The sequence below is a fragment of the Grammomys surdaster genome, unplaced genomic scaffold, assembly GCF_004785775.1.
Source record: "Grammomys surdaster isolate TR1022 unplaced genomic scaffold, NIH_TR_1.0 125562, whole genome shotgun sequence".
In the NCBI taxonomy this organism is placed as follows: Eukaryota; Metazoa; Chordata; class Mammalia; order Rodentia; family Muridae; genus Grammomys; species Grammomys surdaster.
Genome location: NW_021620409.1, coordinates 415,716 through 438,899, shown reverse-complemented (window position 1 = coordinate 438,899; position 23,184 = coordinate 415,716). Strand labels below are relative to the sequence as shown.

Sequence of the window (23,184 nt, the reverse complement as noted above, 5' to 3'; positions counted from 1 at the left end):
GATTATAGGCACTGGCCTGGGAAGATCCAGGTTTGTGTCTTGACTTTAACCACAGACTCAGTAATAACGGAAGCTATATGCCTGTCTCTTCACTACCCCGACAGTCCAAGGGAAATAATTTGCTGTGCTGACCAGAGGAAGGAAGGAATGACCAGAGAAATGTCCTGGGGTTGGTTTGAGAGAAGCCAAAGTTGATGACCTAATGCCTGTACGTTGCTGGCCTTTCTGCCTCTAAGACTTGGCTTTCAGGAACAGAAAGTCCGAGAGTTTAGAGAAGAGACACTTCCACAGTACTTTTTGTTGTTTTTTGAACAAAAGTTTATTATGCTGTATGAAGGACTCCAGGACAACAGTTCGTTCTAGCTATTCAGAATGTGGTGAGAGATGGTGCAGCAGAGGACCCAGGGTCTTACAAAGGAGCAGAATGAAGTGGTACCATCACCTGAGGCACAAGGAACATTTTCTCATATCCCACCCCCACCCCGGTCCCCCGTCTTGCAGTCGCACTATGCCGCCCTGCCTGGCTTTGCCGGATTGCTTAATTTCACGTGTTGGCTGGGCACCTTTTTCTCATGACTTTTGCTTTTGGCTCCTTGAGTTTCTTCTGCTCCTGTGTGTAACCTTCCCCGCCATCCACCTCCTTGGTTCTTGGTTTGCTTGTGCCGCCTTCAATGCTGGGCTGGCACTGCTGTCCTCTCTCCCAGTTATTATTAACCCCTTCCTGAACTGTTCTGATGCACCAGGTAGGAAACAGTCACAGTACAGGTCCTCACGTTTGTTTACCACAAACTGTACCACAAGCACACCTTAAAGCGGTGGCAATTGCCCCCTGGCTTCCCCAACAATGGCTAAGGCATAAAGATGTCTGATACACCTTCAAGGCTCTGAGTCCAAGGAACCTGGTCCTTGCCCAGGTCAGCCCTAAGGAATAGAATTTTTTTCTTTCATGTTAACAAAACACTGTACAAAAGAAGCGATGCCCTCTTATTCATAAAATAGTAAAATAGCTAAGTTCTCTTCAAACTCTCAGCTCTACCAAGTACTATAAGAACTAATTCCCAAGTGCTCAGAAACCATTCAAACTTCCAGGAGTGATTTTCTCAAGCACTGGGGGAGGTAGAGTCAAGACAGCCTAAAGCAGCAAAGCTTCACATCTTCTTTAGAGTGTCAGGATTGCTTTGTAGGGGAGGAACTGAGCATGGCAAGGGTGATGCTAGCAGTGATTCTGTTTCACATGGTGGGCTGAAGCAGACAACTCTCACTCAGCCTCTATAGGAAAAGAAGGAAATGTAAAACTGGAGACAGGAGCGAAGGGAAGAGACCTGAGGTCACCAGAAGACAGAACTGAAGGGCTCGGGTATGGCTCAGTGTCACTGTGGTTGCCTACCATGGGCAAGGCTCTAGGTTTGACAGGACCCAGGGCAGCAATGGAGGAGGAAGGACAGAATTACATCCCCACAGAGGCCAGATGTTGCTTGACATCAACTTAGCTAATTATCGAAACATTAAAATCGTTCCATACGGGAAAGACACCACTACCTCAGACCCTCTAGGGACCTCCCAAATGTCCTGACCTGCCCTCAAGACCTCTGTGTCTCCCAGCATGGCAGGCAGCCTCAGGATCCTAGAAAGACTATGGCCTGCGTCTGTTCTGACTCTTTGGTGCGCCTTCAAAACCGTGTTACGCCTTTACCTCTTACTCCAAAGTTCATGGCTAACCCAGCTCAGAAGGCCTCAGTTTCCCATTGTCGGAAGCAACATCCTGATGTGGGAGTTAGGAGGGACAAGACGGGAACGCAGCTCCTAGTCCTCAGAAGGAATCAAGGGTCCATCCACATCAAAATGGCTGGAGCAGGACATGTAAGGCTCCTCTATGATGCTCTGGCCAGCCAACACCGGGTCACCGTTGGGCATGATGTCATCAATATTTATATTGTTTCTGAAGACTAGAGGACATAGAGAGAAACATCAGGCCCTGATCCAAGTTAGAAGCTCCCAACTTTAGCAGTAAAGGTGTGCTCTGGGGCTGAAGGGGCTCTTGGGAAATGGAGGACCAGGGTGAGACAGGGGAGGCCCTTGCATTTCCTAACAAAAGGAATCACCAGGAAAGGAATGAGGAAGTCGGAGCTCACCTTTTGGCAATGGTGAGAGAACACTTACTTTCCATCCCCTCTGTGTTCAGCTGCTGCAGGTCCTGAGGCAAATCTGGCTCTGCCAACAGCTGCATTGCATGCGCTGGGTCTGGCTCCAGCAGGATTTGTGGGTCCGGACTCAGCACTGGATCTAGTTTCAGCTCTGTACCCAGATCCAATCCGGACTGCAGCATCGACTCCAACTCCAGGTCTTGTGCTAACTTCATCGCTGACATGAGTTCCGCATCCAGATCTAACAACCCCGGATCCTGTTTGAGCTCCAGAGGCTGCTGCGGCTCGTCCGGCTGCCTAGGTATACCAGGATAGACAATGGGACAAGACTCAGTGGGCGAAGAGGATCGTAGTGCAAGCGGGGGCTGTATGTCTCGCCTAAGAAGGTGGTAGGGAGCCAGGGGTGCTTGTGCACACATTTAATCCCAGAACTCAGTGGGTAGAGGCAAGCCGATCTCTTTGGGTTTGAGACTAGTCTCCATAGTGAGATTTCCTGCCTGGATGACAATGGTGAGGAGCAAAGGGGTAAAGACCATGGGGTTCATCATAAGATTTTATGATATGGATACAAAGTCTCATGCATGTAGCACAGGCTGGCCTTCAAATCTCTACATAGCCAAGCCTAAACTGGAACTTCTGCCGCCTTCCACTTCCGAAGCACTGGAATTACAGGCAACAGCCACCACATCTGGCCTTGAAATCAGGCTTGTTAGGATTTGAGGACCCTCTCATCTACCGATCGGGTAAATCTCAGATTGTCATTTAGTTTTTAAATTTTATTTTTACTGTCTGCATGCAAGCATTCTGCTCTTATGTAGTACGTACGTATGCCACATGCATACCTGGTATGTGTGGAGGCCAGAAGAGAACACCGGATCCCCTGATGCTCATTGTAAGCCACCTTGTGGGTGCTATGCTGAGTACTGAACCCAGGTGCTATGCAAGGACGGCCAGCTGCTCTTAACTGCTGAGCTGCCCCTCTAGCCCTCAGACTATCGGATCGGTGGGAACGACAAGTAACGGAGGCAAGAGGATGATTAAAAGCAGAATTCTCGATATCACCCAAAATGATTTAAAAATTTAATGCAGTTTCTACCAAATGCCACTCTTTCCAGAAACAAACTTCATGTGCACCCACAAAAGAACCTTAGTGCAGCTGGAGGCTGGGCATGATACATGCCTGTCATTCCAGCCCTTGGGAGGGCAAGGCGGGAGAATCAGAGGTTCAAAGCCAGCCACAGTCGTATAGTGTGTTTGAGGTGCATGAGACCCTGTTTCAAAACAACAGTTCACATAATAAAATAACACTACCAACATAAAATCAGACATATGGGTCAAGGAAACAGAATGTAGACCCAGAAGAGCTAACTAATTTTTTATGAAGGTGACAAATGCGTGTGCGCACACACACACACACACACACACACACACACACACACACACACGTACAGCCTCCTCAATATACTGGAAATCCATTTACAGAAGAATTAAACTAGATTTGTATATTCTTTTTTTTTTTTTTTTTTTTTTTAGTTTTTCGAGAGACAGGGTTTCTCTGTGTAGTCCTGGCTGTCCTGGAACTCACTCTGTAGACCAGGCTGGCCTTGAACTCTCGAACTCAGAAATCCGCCTGCTTGCCGGGCGGTGGTGGCGCACGCCTTTAATCCCAGCACTTGGGAGGCAGAGGCAGGCGGATTTCTGAGTTCCAGAGTTCGAGACTAGCCTGGTCTACAGAGTGAGTTCCAGGACAGCCAGGACTACTCAGAGAAACCCTGTCTCGAAAAACCAAAAAAAAAAAAAAAAAAAAAAAAGAAAACCCCCAGGCCACGGCCGCTCTTGTTTTTTTTTTTTTAAAGATTTATTTAATTTATTTTATTTTATAAGTTCACTGTAGCTGTCTTCAGACACACCAGAAGAGGGCGTCAGATATCATTACAGATGGTTATGAGCCACCATGTGGTTGCTGGGAATTGAACTCAGGACCTCTGGAAGAGCACTCAGTGCTTCTAACCACTGAGCCATCTCTCCAGCCCACAGATTTGTATCTTCCACCACATACAAAAACCACGGAGCCAGAACAAAGGCTCAGCAGGTAAAGGCGTGTACTATTAAACCTGACAATTTGAGTCCAATCCCATGACCCACACGGTAGAAGGTGGAAACCAACTCTTGCAAATTGTCCACTGACCTCTATACATGTGTTATTCACACACACGTACACACATACATACAGAAATAAATATAATCTAGAAATCAACACAGGCGGCTTGAGAGAAGGCTCAGTATTGAGAGTGCACACTGCCGAGTGGCACGAAGCAATAGAAATGCGGAAGACCTATGTTCAGTTCCCAGCACCCATGTAAGGTGGTTCACAACTGCCCATAAGTCCAGATCCAGGAAGGACTCCAGCCCTCTCAGAGCGGAGGACTCTGGTCTCACAGGTGCCTACACTCATATGTATATACCCACACGCACACATATACATAATTAAAAATAATAAAAATACATTTTAAGCAGGACATGGTCGTACACACTTGAGCCCTGCAGATCTCTGTGGGTTGGAGACCAGCCTGGTCTACAGAGCAAGTTTCAGGGCACCCAGGGCTGCAGAAAGAAATCTTGTTTCTACCTTGAGGAAAAGACAAACAAACAAAAACCCTTAAAGAAACAAAAAAAAAAAACCTACACAAAAGGGATCAAAGACCTAAATATAAAACTTGAAATTATAAAATTCTAAAAGAGGGCTAGAGAGATGGGTCAGCGGTTAAGAGCACTGACTGCTCATCCTGAGGTCCTGAGTTCAACTCCTAGCAGCCACATAGTGGCCCACAACCATCTGCAATGGGGTCTGATGCCCTCTTCTGGTGTGTCTGAAGAGAGCAACTATTTATTCATATAAATAAAACAAATAAATCTTAAAAAAAAAAAAAAGGTATCTACCAAACAGCAACTTAAAAAATAAAACCCTAAAAGGTTTTTGAGGAGAATTCTGGTTTTGCAGTGGTTCTAAGTCCAATTCCCAGCACCTACACTGGATGGCTCATAATTGCCTGTAATTCCAGATCCTGGAGATGGGAAATCCTCTTCTGCACATATCCACACACAGACACATATGTATAATTAAAATAAAATAAAATTAAAAGAAAGGGAAAACCTTGCAACAGTGATATAGACGATAACATAGCCCTGAAAGCATACAAAACAAAAGCAGAAACCAGATCAACTGTAATTAAATCAAACTAAGGAAATTCACAGCAAAAGCAACAATCACCCGAGATAACAGGCAACTTGCAAGTGGGAAATAACACTTATAAACTATTCACTCAACAAAGACTCACTATCCAGGAGTTAAAAGGAACTAAAAAAAAAAAAAAAAACCTCAACAGTAAAAAAGCAAATAAGTGGCTAGAGAGATGGCTCAGTGGTTAAGAGCATTGGCTGGTTCTGCAGAGGACCAGGGTTTGGTTCCCAGCACCTGCATGGAGGCTCACAACTTCTGTAACTCCAGTTCCAGGGGATCTGATGACTTCTCCTTCCAGCTTCTGAGGGCACTGAACTCATGTGGTGCACAGGCACGGAAGCCAAAAACCTTCCCACACATCAGTAAAAGTGAATATATCTTTAAAAAGCAAATAATCTTATTTACAAATGGATCAAAGAGCTACTGTTTTTTGTTTGTTTGTTTGTTTTTTGTTTTCTTTGAGACAGGGTCTCATTACGGAATCCAGCCTGGCCTCAAATGCTCAAAACTCCTGCCTCAGTCTCTCCTGTACTGGATTACGGGCCCATGTTGCCACACCTGGCTTGGGTTGAAGATCTGCCCAGACATTCCTCAAAAGAAGATACACACACGGCAAAGCGTACAAAAAGCACATCTTTAACTTGTTATTAGGAAAATGCAAACCCACAGTGGGGTATCATGTCATTGTTAGAATAGCTAATTAAATGAATCTCAATCCCAGGAGGAGCAAACTTAACACCTGTAAAATTCCCAGCACTCAGGAGGCCAGGGCAGGAAGCACGTCACATGTCACATGTTCAAGGCCAGTGAAGACTACTGGGCTTCTATGTCAGAAAACAAACAAATGAAGGACAGAAAATAGAAATGGGGGTGTAAACTCAGCACTTGGGGAAGGTGAGGAAGACTAGCCTCAGCTACAGGAGACTTTGCCTCAAAGGAGTGAGCAACAAAGATAGGCCAGCAGTTAAGACCAGTATTACTGCTCTTTCAAGGTTCCAGGTTTGAATCCCACCACCCACATGGCGGCTCCCAGCCATCTGTAACCTCGGTGCCAGGGATTCCGACACCTTCTTCTAGCCTCCACAGGCACCAGACACAAAAGCGTCGCACAGACATACATGCAGGCAAAACATGTATACAAAAAAATAAGCTGAGCACTGGTGCCTTTAATCCCAGCACCTGAGAGGCAGAGGCAGGGAGATCTATGTGAGTTCAAGGCCAGCCTGATCTACATATCCTGTTCCAGGCCAGCAGGAGCTTTGTCTCAAACAGAGTCAATCCATCGATCAGTAAATGAATGAATGATCTGACCGAGCTAGGTCATTCACTGGCCATGTACCTTAAAGGACACTCGCTGCCTTATCACACTGAAACTCAGTTTCTTTAGCTGATACCCGTCATGCCTCGCATGTGTGAAGCTTCAACAAAATTAGAGAACACACAGAACTCCCAGCAATAACAGGCTCCTAATAAGCATGGCCAACATTGTTACCTACTACAGTGGGTCCTCATCAGGATTCAACGGATTTTTTTTTTTTTTCATTAAATCTAGCACCCTGTCATCAGGAAGGGTCGGTCCCACAGGAACGGTTGTGATCATTACTATCAGGGACAGTGGAAAAGATGGCAGCAGGAAACCATGAGAGAGGAGCAGCTCGAAGCAGAAAAACACTAGAGTCACGGAAGGTGGCGGAGAGGAGAAGGAAGGGACTGGAATTAGGCAGCTGAAAGCGCTATCAGCCAGAGGATTTCCAGTGAAGGGCTTGTGTCTCACCTGTTAGAGATCACAATGAGTCTACGTTTCAAATATTTCCTCTGTTCTTCAAGATTAACTGTGGGGATACAGACAGGAGATGGGAGAGATCAATGTGTTGGTCACACAGGTCAAAGTTCTCCTAGCGCAAGACGGTCCTGACAAGAGTGCACGCTCCTTATTAACGAGCGTGCACTGTGCACAAACGTGCCGCGTGTGTGAAAGGCGGGAGTCGGATCTATATCTATCGATATCTGAGGATACTTTCGTTCTAGGATGTATGCCAATGACTCCAACCTTTTTCCTGGTAGTAGGACCCAAAAGCTTCGTCCCGAGGGATTCGGGGATAGAGGAAGCGGAGCGGGTTTTCGGGGACGTTCTCTTCGGCAAGAACCTGGTAGTGGCGGATGATTTCTGTCAGGGGGAGCGACTGCAGCACTTCCTTGGTGTAGGGCACCACGGAGTAGAATTGGACTTTATCTGAAGAACACATGCATAACTACAAGTGAGACTAGCCCAGGGATTCCCTGCCCAAACAGACACCGCCCCCCAAGCCAAGAGCAGACAGTGGATCAGAGTGGGAGGGTGTGTGGGGTGCCTGGCAGAAAGCAGATTGGCGGAATGATACGGTGGTGGGGCGGGAGCGCTGCTGACCGTCGTCCTGGTGCTCCACCCAAGAGCAAGTAATGCCCCCTTCAGAAGTTTCACTGAAGCGCAGTAGGAAGGTGCCAGACATCATCTTCCTCAGAAGTCGGCGCTCCTGGGTGCGGCTCACAAACCCCATGATGCGACTGGAGCAGATAAAGCCTGTTAGACCCCAAGGTCCCGGTCCCACTTGTGAGGATTCGGTGGGGTAAGGAGCTGGCTCAGCAGCTAAAGGTACCTCCCGCCTGCCTGACCACCCACATGGTGGAAGGAGAGAACCTACCCCTGTAAGCTACACTCTGACCCCCATGTGCACGCAGGCGCGAACACACACACTTGCACACAAAATAAGCACATAAAAATATAATAGAGCCAGGCATTGGAGGGAATGCCTGCAATCCCGGCGCTTGGGAGGCAGAGGCAAGTGTAGACAGATCAATGTGGTTTACACAGCAAGTTCCAGGACAGTCAGCCAGCTACATGATAGACAGACAGACTGACACATCTCTCCCCACCTCCCTCTCTCTTCAACTCCGTTGAGCGAGTTCCTAATTTCTCTAAGTCTGGGTTTCCTCATGGAGCTGAAGGTGGAAGTACTCCCCACTCAGTGTGGTCGTAAGGACTGCATGAACAGAAGCACCCGGCAGGCTCTGCAACTCAGTAGATGCTTGACAAATACAGACCACAACTGCTATTACTAATGGGGACCTGCACCGGTTTGGTTTGGTTTGTCTCTACGTTGTGCCATCAGGGGGCGCACTAAGTGTAGTCCTGAGGCGAGTTGAGGAAAACAAAGGAAGGCAGAATCAGGTCTTACCCATCATTCCAGAGATCCTTCAGGTGGTCATGTACCAGCTCCAGAATTTTGTCCAGCCAGGTCCAGAAAGGGATCTTGCCAGGGGGGCTCTCTCGCTGAAGGAGGACCAGAAAGGCAGGAAGGGATGTGGAACTGCCCTTGTGGGTAAGGGTGGAGGTGGGCCCAGTGTTTGAACCGGGGACTATCGGGACACAGGCTGCAGGGTGTTACCTTGCTGAAGTCTACCCAGGACAACAGTGCATCCTCCATCTTGCAGCTCTTTCCTGTGGATCAGAGTCACAGGTGGTTGGGGTGACTGAAGGAGGACAAGGCCAGGCAGAGGGCACAGGGTAGGGGCAAGCCAAAGGCTAGGGAATGGCCGAAAAAAAAAAAAAGGTACCAAATAGCTTCTTCCTCAGCATGCTCAGCTGCTCAGAATCGAGGCCACGGCCAACGTAAGAGGAGAACTGCCAACTGAGCACAGGCCCCAGCAAACTCCATGGGGCTTTCGGAGCTTGGCAGAAGAACTGCTGGTCCTGCAGGGTTGGGGGTAGGACAGCTCAGATGCAGCGCTTCTGGAGGTCAAGCCTCCCCTTACTGGCTCACCGCCTCCTCTTCCTCCTACCTTGGGAGTTGAGCTGAGCATGTTGAACCAGAGAATGGATGCCCAGGCAATGGAGAGTTGGTTCATGTTAGAGATAATCACCACAGGGAGAGTGTCCGTCTAGGAGGAAGACAGAAGTCACGGGATGCTTATAACTGCAGACGTCTGTGTCGGTTCGTGGGTGACGACGTTCCCCGCTCCAGGACTCTTCTGTTTGTTGCCCTTCCTGCCCCTTCCTCTAAACCTGCTGCCTCTTTCGCTCCCCGCTTCCCAGCGCTCACCTGCAGCTTCATCTTCAGACCCTGGTATACATATTCCACCACGAAGCTGATGATGTGTAACTCCTCTGTCACAGGCAGCGGCCCCTGTGGGGGCACAGTGATCAGTGCTTCCCTTGGCCGAAGCTCACTGCTCCGGTGAGCTGGTGAGCCGGTGAGCTGGGTGAGCCGCCGTCAGCCTTACCTTGTTGTTGCCCTTTCCTGCACCCACAGAGCGTTGCTCCACCAGCGTCTGCGAATTCAGGAAACACAATGCCAGGGCAGGGACCCAGAGGCCAAAGCCTGGAAATGCTCCAGCTCCTGCCCCTCTGGATTAGATGCCAATTCTGTTAACCCTTCTTACCAAGAAGCCAAAGTCCCAAATTAAGCCTTGTCTCTGGCCCTCCTCGGGGGTCAAGATTTTCTGGTTTGAGGTCAGAATGTTGAACTTCCGGAAGCTGTTCCAGGGAGAAGATACAACAGAGACAAAGAGCAGTGTTAGTATCTTTGTTTCTCTCTCTTTTTCCTTTGTGTAGTCCAGGCTAGCCTTGTATTTCCAGTGATTCACCTGCCCCGGGCTCCTAAGTACTGAAAGTCAGGTGTGTTCCACCATGGCTGGCTCAGAGTTAGTTTTAAAAAACGAACAGGAAAGGGACAGTGAGATAACTCAGCAAGTAAAGGGGCTTTCGGACAAGTCTGATGACTTGAGTTCAATCCCCAGGACCCACATGGTGGAAGGAGAGAACATGCCCACTAGTTGTCCTCTGACGTACACATACTTTCATATTTTTCCTCTCTTGATGTGTGTGTGTGTGATTATAGTCACACAATAGAACACACACAATCACACATACACACAATCACACATATTCTTTCTGTAAGCAAAGTGTAAAAAAAAAAATTAAAATAAAAAATACAACTTAGCAGTAAACCAAAATTCCTCTTCACTTTGGATCCCCTCTCTACCTTTGTCCACATGCCCCCACAATTCCCACAGGGCTGCCACGTGTGTTTTTGAAGGTCACGCAGTATACATGTCCTTGTCAGACACTTACCCTGGTAACTCTGAATTCCTGAAAAGAAAGAGAAAAGAGAAGTCACTGGGAGGTGAAAGTAGTCAGGAGTTTGGTCTTGGTAGTCAGACGGATCTCTGTTCACACTGCCTTCTTGAGCTCGTGTGAACATGGCATGGCCTGGCAGAAGGGACACGGAATCTCCGAGTTCGTGTCCGTGTTTGTCTGACGCATTGGCCATGTCTGGCTGGTGGACCTGTAGCACATAAAAATGAGCCTGGCACATGCTCAGTGTGCGGGAGGTGGGACGGATGGACAGAAGGCAGCCTGAGGGAGGATCCTGCCGGATGCGGTGGGTACCGCTGCCTCCAGCCTGTGCCCATTGGCTGTTTTAGTCACATCCTTCAGCTGCCTCAGCTCACCTGTCAATGGAGACTTCTGCTTTGAGTGATTCGTTCCCTTCCTGGAGTCTCACCAGCAGTCTGGGTGGGGACAGATGATTGGATACAGTGGTCAATCTCAAATTCTCAATACGGCCAGAGGTGTAGAAAAAAAGAGGGGATTAGGAGGGGAAGGTGAACTGAGGGGAAAAAGGGAAGTCTTTCATGAGGGAAAGGATCTGCACGCTCAGAAAAGGCACGGCAGCAGCCGAGGGGAGACGAGGCAGGAGCTGGCAAACGAAACCTTGTTCGGACAGTGAACTTGCTCCCAGTCTTCAGGATGAGGGGTCGATGGAGGGTCTGGGGCATGCAGGGCTGAGTTTCCACTACAAAGGACCTAAGGAAAGAAGATGACAGCTGCGTCTGTAACAACCGTCTCCCCGTGTTTCTTCATTATTTCCCCTCCACAGATGCCTCCCAGGCCACCAGACCTTTGGAGCAGACGCTGAAGTAACTCCATGACTTGGGCATTCTGCAGGTCCACCCCTTGGCCTAACATGTCACCCTCATACCGAACCACGTTACTCATCTCCTTCAGCTGCTTCAGTAGCTGTCGAAGGTGGAACAAGAACTTTGCTCCAGCTGTCAACCTGGGTGACAGAGTCCAGGGAGAAAGAATGTGTAAGTTTTCTGGAGCCCCACTGGAGGCTTGAGTGTTCTCTCTTTAATAGTGTAGGAAGTCGGAAACTGACTTGAGCTAAAAAGAGCCCGAGGTGTGTGATTTCACCCTTGTGATCCTCACACAATCAATGTTGAAGTAGGAGGGTTGAGAGTTCAAGGCTGGCCTGCATCATGTACTGTGATCCAGTCTCAAAAATAAGTAAGTAAATGCAAGCGGTTATTGATGTAGATCATTTGGTAGAACAAGTACAGATCCCTAGATTTGGTCCCCAGCACTGCATCAACTAGGCACAGGGATATACACTGGAAGTTCCAGCTCTGAGGAGATGAAGGCAGGAAGACTAGTTCATTTTCAGCTAAATAGTGAGTTCAAGGCCAGCCTGGGACAGAAGGATTGAGTCTCTTCATCTGTTCCTCTTCACCTCTTTTGAGACAATCTCATTCACTGAGCCTGGGCCTCACTGTTTTGTTTAAGTGGCTGGCCAGCAAACCCTGGTATCTGCCTATTTCTGCCCACCTGGTGCTGGGCTTATGGGTGCCTGGTATTGTGTCCAGCTTTGAAGTAAGTATTGGGGAGCTGAACTCAGGCCCTATGCTTGCATAGCAAGCATATTCCTGATGGGGCCATTTCCTCAGACCCTCGGTTTTGTGTGTGTGTGTATGTGTGTGTGTGTGTGTGTGTTTGTGTGTGTGTTTTTGTGTGTGTGTGTGTGTCTGAGATAGGGTCCAACTATATACTACAGGTTAGCCTGAACTTTTGGTTCTCATGTGTTTGCTTCCCTAGGACTTGGATGACTAGACTCCAACACCACATTCAGCTCAGAACCATCTTTTGTAAAACCTCGGACAATGCGCCAACAACCTGAGACATGGCACAGTGGGTAAAAGTGCTCATCAAGAAAGCTTGGCCACCTGGGTCCCTGGGTTGTGTTCCTGGAATATAAAGATGGCAGTAGACAACCCCACCAAGTTCTTCTCTGAGCTACACACACACACACCAAAGAACATGTGTGTCCTCCCCATCATACAGACACACACAGTAGTAGAAAATTTTAAAATTCGAGAAATGGTGTCTGGAGAGATGGCTCAGCGGTTAAGAGCACTGGCTTCTCTTCGAGAGGATCTGGGTTCAATTCCCAGTAACCACACAGTGTCTCACACCTGTCTGTAACTTTAGTTCCAGGGGATCTACTACCATCACACAAACATATATGCAGGCAAAACTCCACTGTAAATAAAAATAAATTATTAAGAAATGTTTTAATGGGGCTGAAGAGATGTCTCAGCGGTTAAGAGCACTGACTGCTCTTCCAGAGGTCCTGAGTTCAATTCCCAGCAACCAGCAACCACATGGTGGCTCACAACCATCTGTAATGGGGATCTGATGTCCTCTTCTAGTTTGTCTGAAGACAGCGACAGTGTACCCACATACATGCAATAAATAAATAAATCTTTAAAAAAAGAAGTGTTTTAATGTACATTTTATAATATTCCATTTATTTTCTTAAGGATTTATTTTATTAAATAGGCATGGTAGCCCATGCCTTTAATCCCAACATTGGGGAGGCAGAGGCTGGAGAACTGGTCAGTTTCAAAGCCAGCCTGGTCAACACAGTGAGTTCCAGGCTATTCAAAGCTACATAGTGGGGCTGGAGAGATGGCTCAGTGGTTAAGAGCACTGACTGCACTTCCAGAGGTCCTGAGTTCAAATCCCAGCAACCACATGGTGGCTCACAACCATCTGTAATGAGATCTGATGCCCTCTTCTAGTGTGTCTGAAGACAGCTACAGTATATTCATACATAATAAATAAATAAATCTTAAAAAAAAAGAAAATAAAGCTACATAGTAAGACCTTGTCTCAAAAGCAAACAAGACAGTGAGTAGATTGTGACTGTGGACTAACCCATTACTTTCCATTGCTTCTTTATCAAGGCAAAGGCTAGACTCAGGCCTCCCTGAGCTGTGTGGACAAAGTATACAGTCACAGTCAAAGCAGAGAACAGCAAAAGAGACCGAAGGGTCACTTGCTGCTGTTTCCCTTCCTTTCCTGCCTTTCCGTTCTCCTTCTGTGCTGACAATCAAATCCTCCAGGACTTGTGTGTACAGGAGGTGCACTCTCTGGCCGAACTCCACTGTAGTCCCCACTTGCTGTACCAAGCACCATGAAGACTAGGCCCTGTGTGAATGAGGATGGGAAAAAAGCATCTATTTTTTCCTCTTACCACTGTTCCAGCTGTTCCAGCTGCAGACTGGGTGGCGGGGCTCCAATGCAGGACTTCTGCTGCTGCATCTTCCACTCGTCCAGTCTGGGCAGCAATAGGTCCACCAGGGTGGTTAATCGGCCAACTAGTCCTTTGGAGATGTCCAGCACCTCCTAGGAATGAGAACTCATGAGGGCTAAGTACCTCTTATCACCCCTCATCATCCAGCTGATGAAGAGAACAGGAAACTAGGGCAGTGAGGTCAGAGCTCCCCATTCCCTCCCCCCAGTTTCCTGCTGCCCCCTGGACCCCCCTCTCCCACAGTTCCCTGCTGTCTCCTGACCACCTCTCCCCCAGTTCCCTGTTGCTCCCTGATACCTCTCTGCTGCCCCTAGACCCCCTATGCTCCAGTTTCCTGCTGCCCTGACCCACCTCTCCTACAGTTCCCTGCTGCCCCCTGACCCCCCCTCTGCTGCCCTCCAGTTTCCTACTGCATCCTAACCCCCTCCCCCCAGTTCCCTGCTGCCCCCTTCCCCCCAGTTTCCTGCTGCCCCCTGACCCCCCTCTCCCACAGGTCCCTGCTGCTCCCATCCCCTCACTGCTGTCCCCCAGTTCCCTGCTGCCCCTCTGTGCCCTGCCCCCACCTTTCTCATTCTGTCCAGTTCGTTGGCTGACATCTGCAAAAGCTGCCGCTGTCGGTTCAGATGGGGGTCCAAAGCCGATGATGTCTTCTCTGAAAGGCAAAACCAAAACTCAGACCACAGGTTCCTTCTGCTCTTTTCTGCCCCCGGGGTCTCAGTCAGGAACAAAAAATGTTGGATGGGGAGGAAGGAAGGACCAGGCAAAGTACAGGCACCTTTCTGGACAGGCAAAAATTCTGGATGGACCAGAAGCCCATTCAACCTGCTAAGGTAGTTTTCTACACAATCCCTCCGTCATTTGCTGACTATTCCTCAGTTACACCTCTAGTCTACCCTCCACACACACCCAACACCTCTGTTTTACATATCGACAGCACTACTGATGCTGAAGTATAGGGCCCTAAGTGACGACTGCTCGCTGGAGCATTCAGCTTCTGTGGTCCTTCCTACTAGGTTCCCAAGATGGCCCCTGTCCTTCTCCCACTTTGGGTGGACCTACCTTGATTGAGAACTGTGTATCTGAAGGTGAATTCATCCTGCACATCCTGCAGCTCCGTGATGGATCTCACCAACATCTGTAGAGGAGATGGAACGCCAGTGAAGCCGCTTCTGAGGGCAGCAAAGCTGAGTCCTCCCCACTCAACACTTGACACATCTGCCAACCTCAACCACGGCATGTAAATCCACGATTCGAGTTTCAATCTCCTTCTGCTGGCTCTCCACGGCTGCTCCGGGGGCAGGCCTGGGTTGCACCTGAAGTAAGAGGTTCTGAACATGTTTGAACTCTGACATGTTTTTTATTTGTTTGTCTGGTTGTGTTTTGTTTTGAAGACAGGATTTCTCTGTGTAACCCTGGCTGTTCTGGAACTCACTATGTAGACGAAGCTAGGCGTGAACTCGCAGAGATCCACCTTCCTCTGCAGCTCTGAGTGCTGGGATAAGCAGCATGGGCTACATCCCCAGACTCCCGCCTGAACTCTATAGAGTTTTCATCTCTAAAATCGGGACCTGAAATTTTACTGCAGAGTGAAGGGGGGAGATCCTGGTCCTCCAGTGCCCTCCTCTTGCTGTCCTAGGGGCTTTCAAATGTCAGTATCACACTGACCTTACCTCTTGAGTTCTTTGGGCCTGATTTAGAATCCTTTTCTCTTCCAGAAGAAGGTTAAAGATCATCTCAGCCAACTGAGTCGGGCCATTGGGAAAGGTCTAAGTAGGAAAAACAGAAGCACAGTCCCATTTAACTACTTTAATGACCTGCCAATCCAGACCCTGACTTCAGTGTCTCCAGTATTTTTCCTCCTTCACAGTTCCTGAATCTAGATTCAGTCCTTTACTCTGCTAGGGACACTCCAAGTCCAGACTTTGTATCCCAGCTTTTATCCTATTCTCAAAGGCTAGTCCCAACGCTTTTATTCCCAGCTCTTCCAGGTACCTGAATGTCCCGGTTGAATTTTCGCAAATTATGCTGCAATAAAAAGTAATCAGAGTCTGAGCTGTGGTGGTCCCACTGGTTGAGCTGGTCCAGGATGTTGAAGTATAGCATGTTGGCCTTGGACTGATCATTGCCTAGCGCGGCTTCCCTCCTGAGGACGGGGTGAGACAAGGGCTCTGTAAACTACCTGCTGTTCTGATATCTCCCAGGATATCTAGGACCCTGTGTGCTCAGAAGGAGCCATCTGAACCCCTGAGCCCTCACCAGTTCTGGTCTTCAATCCAGGCAGCCAAGTGCTGTCGAACATCCATTGGCAGGATGCTCTGGGAGTAGAGCTGGTGCAACTGGTCCAGGAATGGGCTGTCAAGGTTCTGTAACATCTCCCACTGTGCCATGTGGACTCTGAATAGGAAAGACATCCGTTCTCTACTGGACATTTTTTTTTAAGATTTATTTATTATTTATGAATACACTGTAGCTGTCTTCAGACACACCAGAAGAGGGCATCAGATCTTATTACAGATGGTTGTGAGCTACCATGTGGTTGCTGGGATTTGAACTCAGGACCTCTGGAAGTGCAGTCAGTGCTCTTAACCACTGAGCCATCTCTCCAGCCCTCTACTGGACATTTTATTGAACCAAATCATCCATAATCTCATGGTTTATTTATTTATTGTTTGGCTTATAAAACACACAAACAAATCCAGGGTCTCAGTAATCCAGCTGGACAGGAAGTCGAAGTGATCCTGCCTTAGCCTCTTAAGTGCTGGGCATTTAAGTGGTACGCCTATATACAGGTAGGCAAAATGCATACACTGAGGTAGTTTGAATGTAATTGGCCCCCATAAGCCCATAGGGAGTGGCACTATTAGAGGGTGTGGCCTTGTTGGAGTAGGTGTGGCATTGCTGGAGGAAGTGTGTCACTGTGGGGTCAGGCTTTGAGGTCTTATATGCTCAGGCCATGGCCAATGTGGTACAGTCTCCCACTACCTTTGGATCAAAATGTAGAACTCTCCTTCTTCAACACCATGTCTGCCTGTACACTGCCCTGCTACCCACCATGATGATAATGGACAAAATCTCTGAAACTGTAGGCCAAACTCAATTACATATTTTTCTTATTAGAGTTGCCATGGTCATGGCATCTCTTCACACCAACAGAAACCCTAATAAAGTGAAATGGAAGTTTCTGGATATATCAGGTTAGGCAGACTCACCCAAAAACACGTTGAGTGTGTATCACGTGACATATCCAGAAACTTCCACTTTAACTAAGACATATACATAAAATAACTTTTTCTTGTTTTGTTTTTGAAACAGGGTTTCTCTGTGTAGCCCTGGCTATCCTAGAAGTAGCTCTATAGATCAGGCTGGCCTCAAATTCAGAGAACCACCTGCCTCTGCCTTCCGAGAGCTGGGATTAAAGGTGTGTGCCACTACTGCCCAGGTATAAAATAATTTTAGTATAGACTAATTTAGGGCATGGGAAGTGGAGCTGAGAAGGGAGGAGAGAGGGGAGGGGGAAGCCTACCAGGAACACTTGGAGAGAGGGAGGAGGGGAGAGAGGGAGAAAGGGGTCCCGGAGAGAAGACAGAGAAGGGGCAGAGAGCTAAAATAATTTTTTGTTTTGTTTTTGGTTTTTTTGTTTTTTGTTTTTCAAGACAGGGTTTCTCTGTGTAGCCCTGGCTCACTCAGTAGACCAAGTTGGCCTCGAACTCAGAAATTCTCCTGCCTCTGCCTCCCAAGTGCTGGTATTAAAGGCGTGCGCCACCACCGCCCGGCTAAAATAATTTTTTAAAGACATTAGAAAATATTAGCTTACATTGCCCCTACTCCCAATCTTGGTGTTTGTCCTTTCTCTCCAAAAAGTAGTTGTTATAATTTACTGCAGTTCTTCTAGGGAATACTATTTAATAGTTGCAACAGGTGGCCCTTTTTATTTTAGTGGTAACTTTGAAATACAAAAAAGTATTATTAGTAGAAGTCTTGTAGCACATGCCTGTAATACCAACACTTGGCCTGTTGGAAACAGGAGCGCTGAGGGTAGCCTTAGCTACATAATGAATCTGAGGTCAGCCAAGAAGATATAAGATCCTGCTTCAAAGGAAAAAAAAAAGTATAGGGGTTATGAATGTACATATTATCCAACTTAACAAGTGATATTTCCACTCATGGTATCTAGTTCATCCAGTTAATTTCCATTGAACTTTGTGAGTCTGTATTTGTTGATGCTGGGCTAAAGCATAAACAGTAAAGACCTCCGGGTGGTGGAGAAGCACACCTTTAATCCCAGCACTTGGGAGGCAGAGGCAGGCGGATTTCTGAGTTTGAGGCCAGCCTGGTCTACAAAGTGAGTTCCAGGACAGCCAGGGCTACACAGAGAAACCCTGTCTCGAAAAAAACAAAAAATAAAAACAAAACAACAACAACAACAACAAAAAAGAGCTATTCGACCTTTAAGACTAAAGCATTTTTATGACTTCTGTGAAATCCTTGGTCTTTGGGTGAACTGTTAAATTTGAGAAGACCCAGAAGTTTCATATAAAACTGTTTTCCCTGTCACAAAGCAGGCAGAGCCATGTGTGCTCTCCCACTTTTCCCTTCTCGCTGCTGTCTCTTATCTATAATTGGAATTAAAACTCCACCATCATGGGGATGGAGAGATGGCTCAGTGGTTAAGAGCACTGACTGTTTTTCTAGAGGTCCTGAGTTCAAGTCCCAGCAACCACATGGTGGCTCACAACCATCTGTAATGGGATCCGATGCCCTTATGGTGTGTCTGAAGACAGCTACAGTGTGCTCGCATACATTAAATAAATAAATAAATAAATAAATAAATAAATGCTTCTTCATCTTGCTCCCATCAGCTGCCACAGGAAGCCTCTAGGCACTGATCTATGGGTATAGCCGAATATTATTAGGAATCATTCAATCGCTTTATTTTTTTTGGGGGGGACCCTGCATAAGAGGGGGAGGAGGAATGGTAGGAGGCAGAAGGGGTGACGACACTACGAGAACACAGCTCACAGAATCAACGCGGCAGGGTTCACAGGGGCTCACAGGAGACTGAAGCAGCAATCGCAAAGCCTGCAACACTCTGAGATGGGTCCTCTGCAAATACATCGTGGTTGCTTAGCTTGGGGGTTTTTTGTGGGACTCCTAAAGTGGGAGTGGGGTGTCTCTGACTCCTTTGCCTGCTCTTGGGACCCTTCTTGTCCTCCGGGGTTACCTTGGCCATCCTTGATCTGAAGGTTTGTGCTTAGTCTTATTGCATCCTGCTATGCAGTGTTTGGGTGATACCCCGGGAGACTTTCTCCTTGCTGGAAAGGAGTATAGATCCTTCACTCTCAGACATCAGTTTTGCACTACATAAGCTTTGCTGAAATAAACTAGACTTTGTGTGTAACCTTAAGCAAACGGTTTCACCCTTCTAGAACTTTATAGTTTATATGTATCATATATGTATACAGTATACACACACATACATAACAACTAAGAATCTTATTTATTCATTCATTCATTCATTTGAGCAAGGATCAAAAATTATGCGAAGGGCCCGGAGAGATGGCTCCGTGCTTAAGAGCACTGGCTGCTCTTCCAGAGGACCTGGGTTCGATTCCCAGCCCCCACATGGCTGCTCATATCTAACTCCAGTTCAAGAAAAACCTGACGCCCTCTTCTGGCTAATTCAGGCACGCATGGAGTACCCAGACACAACATGCATGCAAATTAAAAAATAATAATAATAAGGAAGCAAACAAATAAGAGATAAGTAAATAGATTCGCAGAGCAGAGGTTAAAGCTTTGGCTTCTGACAAGGAACAAATGGGTAGACATAGCAGCTGCTGCAAGGGTTGCGGAGGAGTTTTGACAGGAAGTCGACAGGGTTGAGAGTAGAGTTGTGCAGCGGTGCAGAATCCTGCAGGTGTTCGACTTCAGCCAGAGAGCAGAAGCCTTGTCTACAGGGGCATCACCCGGGGCAGCAGCCCTTCCCGGGAACGGGCTGGCCGCTCCGCCCCGCTCCTCACACCCTTTCGGGGCCTGTACCTTCTGAGCGTCCAGTGCCGCTCCTTCTAGCGCTCCCGTTGCAACTTCCAATCCTCCAAGCGGCTCAAGGACCCGTTTCTCACCCTCCCCCGGCTCCGGAGGACCCAGATCGCGAACGGTGGAACGGGTCACCCGGCTGTGGACGCTCGGCGTTCCGGCCTCCGTGGGGGGACACCAGAGAAGCTTGGCCACGCCCTTCCCTCGTGGCGCTCTCATTGGCTGAGACATAACCCCGCCCAGCACTGGGCTGGACAAGCGGCTTGTAGTCACACCGTCGACTTCAGTGATTGGCGGAGAGGGAGAGGCTTACAGTAGCACCCGCCCCTGTCCCCGAGTGGGGCGGAACCAAACTAAACTCTTAGCCAGGAATTCTAGCAGCTGATTTACCCGAACCGGGTGTCACCGGGAAAGGAAACTGAAACCAGGGTGCAAGTGGAGGCAGAAAGGACTCCATAGAAAGGGTGGGACCTGTGTCCTTACGCTTTAGGAGAGGGAGGAAAGAGCTGAGGTAATAAGTTCTTTTTGAGGATATGAATGATTAATACTGTGGGTTCATGATATCACTTTTTAATTTCTATAATCACTTGTTCATGTGAAAGTTCGCCCCATTAGAGTGTAAAAACTTGAGTTTCAAGAAGGAAATTCCTGGCAAGTGATGACAGTACCCCAAACCACCCACCCGTCCATCCATCTACTCTCTTCTTGTCAAAATTTTCCACTTCCACTTACTTGTGGTTCTGTTACTATCTCTTGTATGCCAAGACAACAAAGTTATTTAATAAAGGCCACTCCCAGTTAGAAGTTGTACTGTCAACTTCTGACAACAAATTGGACATGGTGGATTCTTCCACGTCATTGCTATATGTGGTGCTATCCTTCCCGGTCTCTGGCTGAGGGGTGGTCACCTCTGGCTGAGGGGTGGTCACCTCTTTCTCATTGTAATAGTACACCTCTGGCTGAGGGGTGGTCACCTCTTTCTCATCGTAATAGTACACCTCTGGCTGAGGGGTGGTCACCTCTTTCTCATTGTAATAAGATCGGATGAGTCTCTGAACCCCAGCCTTCATCACTGGCTTAAGAGCAGCAGTGATCGCCACACCAGCTGGCCCCCCTGACGCACCCACCATGGCCATCAAAAGATCATAACCCAGGTCTATGGCCCCATCTCGACCTCGTTCCTTGGCCTTATCAGAGCAGTTCTTAATGGCATAATACAAAGCTGTACCTAGGTTGTAGTAGGTACCCACTGCTGGCAGCAGGTCAACCACGTTGTGCACTCTCTGCTCCCGCTCATTTTCACAGTCCTTGTTAGAAATCCAACGTCTGACCCTCTTTGGACCTGACTGCTCCCAGGATAAGTGCTGTAGAGCAGAGAACAGGGCATCCACCGACACATTCCGGTCTGCGTGTCCGCCTTTCTGGAGCTCTTGAAGATGGTGGATGAGGGCTTGTGTAGCCTTCACACCTCCTAACTGATAAAGCTGCAACTGAAGAGCCCGGACATCAGCCTGGCAGCCAGCTTCCTCCAGAGCATTTCTTAGAGCCAAGCCTACCAGGAATTTGGAGACGGGGGGCATGTGAGTGAAGCCAGGCAGGGACTTTGGGAGCAGCATCTGGCAGGACAAGGGGTCTGAGGTCGTTGGCATCTGGTATCTCAACTCCGAGGGAGGGAGCATCGTAGAGACACTTGTTGGCTTTCTGTGGGAAGTGGCATCCACAGGACACAGCAGGAGATAGCAAAGCAGCTGAACTGACACCACAATGAGTCGGAGGCTATGCATGTCAGGAGCTGAACGCCCTGGAAAAAGGAAGAACCCCAAAACATGCAGACCGTATCTCTGAAGGCTAGAGTCTGAAAGGAGCCCAAGATTCAGAGGACCACCTCATCCATCACCTACCCCCAAGCTTATGTTCTTCTTAGTAAAGAGGTAGAATATGGGAAATGCAACACAATTTCTGTCATTCCTAAGTCAGAGAGACCTCCCTCTTTTATGCCCACCCACTTATGGGGGACCCAGATTACCATATAGTCCAGCCATTGAGAAGTAAGAGTCCCTGGGTAGCTTTGGTAGTTCCTCAGTCCTCCTCCTATTCTGCTCAGCTCTCTGTCCCATGAATAGAGGAGATATCTGGGGCCTCTGAGGTGGAAGGGGCAGGACTGACCCCTGTGGTACAGATGAGGCTCCCAGTGTTGACATTGGCCAGGGCCTTTGCAAATAAACCAGGAGAGAAAGGCTAAACAGCGAGGACATTGATCTTATCCTCCATAAAGGTCACTTGGCCTTAATTTGGGATGAGGACAGAGTCTACTGGGGACTGCCACGTGTAGACTGCTATGCTGTATTGATACTCACCAGATTGCCTTTGGAGACTTCAAATCCACTGGCACAGCTTTGCCCATATTATTTTTGTTTTGTCTTTTATGAAGATTTGGTTGTTGTTATTTTATGTGTCTGAGTGTTTTTCCAGTATATGTGTAAGTGCACTGAGTGCAGGTGCCCACTGCCCAAGGAGGCTAGAAGAGGGTGCTAGATTCCTTGGAACTGGAGTTACAGAGGGTTGTAAGCTGCTTCGTGGGTGATGGGAATTGAACCTAAGTCATGTGCAAGAGCAGCCAGTGTTCTTTTTTTTTTTTTTTTTTTTTTTTTTTTTTTTTTTTTTTTTTGTTTTTTTTTTTTGTTTTGTTTTTTTTTTGACTAAGCCTTGATTTTTATTACTTAAAAAAAATGCAGATTTATTTTGCTTTCTGACTCTGTGCTTGTGCCTTCAACACTTTCACAACGATTTTCTGCTCCTCAATAAGGAAAGCCCGCTTGATCCTGTCTCGGACACACTTGGCACACATGGAGCCACCGTAGGCCCTGCTGACATGTTTCTTTGTCTTAGACAATCTCATAAGGACTTTGGGTCTCACAGCACGAACCCCTCGCAGTCTGCCTGGGCACACACCACATGCGGATTTGGGTGCCTTCCCAACCTTCTTGGTGTAAAGGTAAACAATCCTGTTACCAGGGGTTCGAGACAGCCTGGTTTTGTTAGAGGCTGTGTTGTAGGAAAGCCTACGACGGTATGTCAAACGTTGGACCATCTTGAGCACCTTCCACTCTAAGCACCGTCCCGGAAGAGCGCAGCCAGTGTTCTTAACCACTAACCCATCTCTCCGGCCCTTCACCCATAGTTTTAAAAGTTGTGGTAAAGTGCCGGGCGGTGGTGGCGCACGCCTTTAATCCCAGCACTTGGGAGGCAGAGGCAGGTGGATTTCTGAGTTCGAGGCCAGCCTGGTCTACAGAGTGAGTTCCAGGACAGCCAGGGCTACACAGAGAAACCCTGTCTCGAAAAACCAAAA

General features: G+C 48.0%; 3 protein-coding genes across 3 annotated transcripts; all 3 read right to left on the bottom strand.

Moving 5' to 3' along the window:
* Window positions 1-294: 294 nt before the first annotated feature.
* Window positions 295-20,276, bottom strand: Stat2 (signal transducer and activator of transcription 2). Its single transcript, XM_028786617.1, has 24 exons — window positions 19,839-20,276; window positions 16,056-16,193; window positions 15,792-15,942; window positions 15,470-15,565; window positions 15,023-15,112; window positions 14,859-14,934; window positions 14,363-14,451; window positions 13,740-13,891; window positions 11,325-11,483; window positions 11,138-11,230; window positions 10,876-10,935; window positions 10,496-10,513; window positions 9,805-9,898; window positions 9,646-9,693; window positions 9,465-9,548; window positions 9,205-9,303; window positions 8,980-9,115; window positions 8,811-8,863; window positions 8,601-8,695; window positions 7,793-7,929; window positions 7,436-7,618; window positions 7,160-7,217; window positions 2,161-2,441; window positions 295-1,946 (listed from the first exon to the last, which is right to left on the bottom strand). The coding sequence occupies exons 2-24, from the start codon at window positions 16,184-16,186 to the stop codon at window positions 1,804-1,806; spliced, it is 2,526 nt and encodes an 841-aa protein (XP_028642450.1). The 5' UTR covers window positions 16,187-16,193; window positions 19,839-20,276; the 3' UTR covers window positions 295-1,803.
* A 113-nt stretch (window positions 20,277-20,389) lies between these two features.
* Apof (apolipoprotein F) lies at window positions 20,390-21,998 on the bottom strand. The gene is made up of 2 exons (XM_028786618.1): window positions 21,862-21,998; window positions 20,390-21,636 (listed from the first exon to the last, which is right to left on the bottom strand). Exons 1-2 carry the CDS (start codon window positions 21,950-21,952, stop codon window positions 20,582-20,584), a joined length of 1,146 nt encoding a protein of 381 aa, XP_028642451.1. The 5' UTR covers window positions 21,953-21,998; the 3' UTR covers window positions 20,390-20,581.
* Window positions 21,999-22,532: 534 nt separating this feature from the next.
* LOC114638284 (60S ribosomal protein L34) lies at window positions 22,533-22,962 on the bottom strand. The gene has a single exon (XM_028786704.1). It carries the CDS (start codon window positions 22,924-22,926, stop codon window positions 22,573-22,575), a length of 354 nt encoding a protein of 117 aa, XP_028642537.1. The 5' UTR covers window positions 22,927-22,962; the 3' UTR covers window positions 22,533-22,572.
* Between the last annotated feature and the right edge of the window lie 222 nt (window positions 22,963-23,184).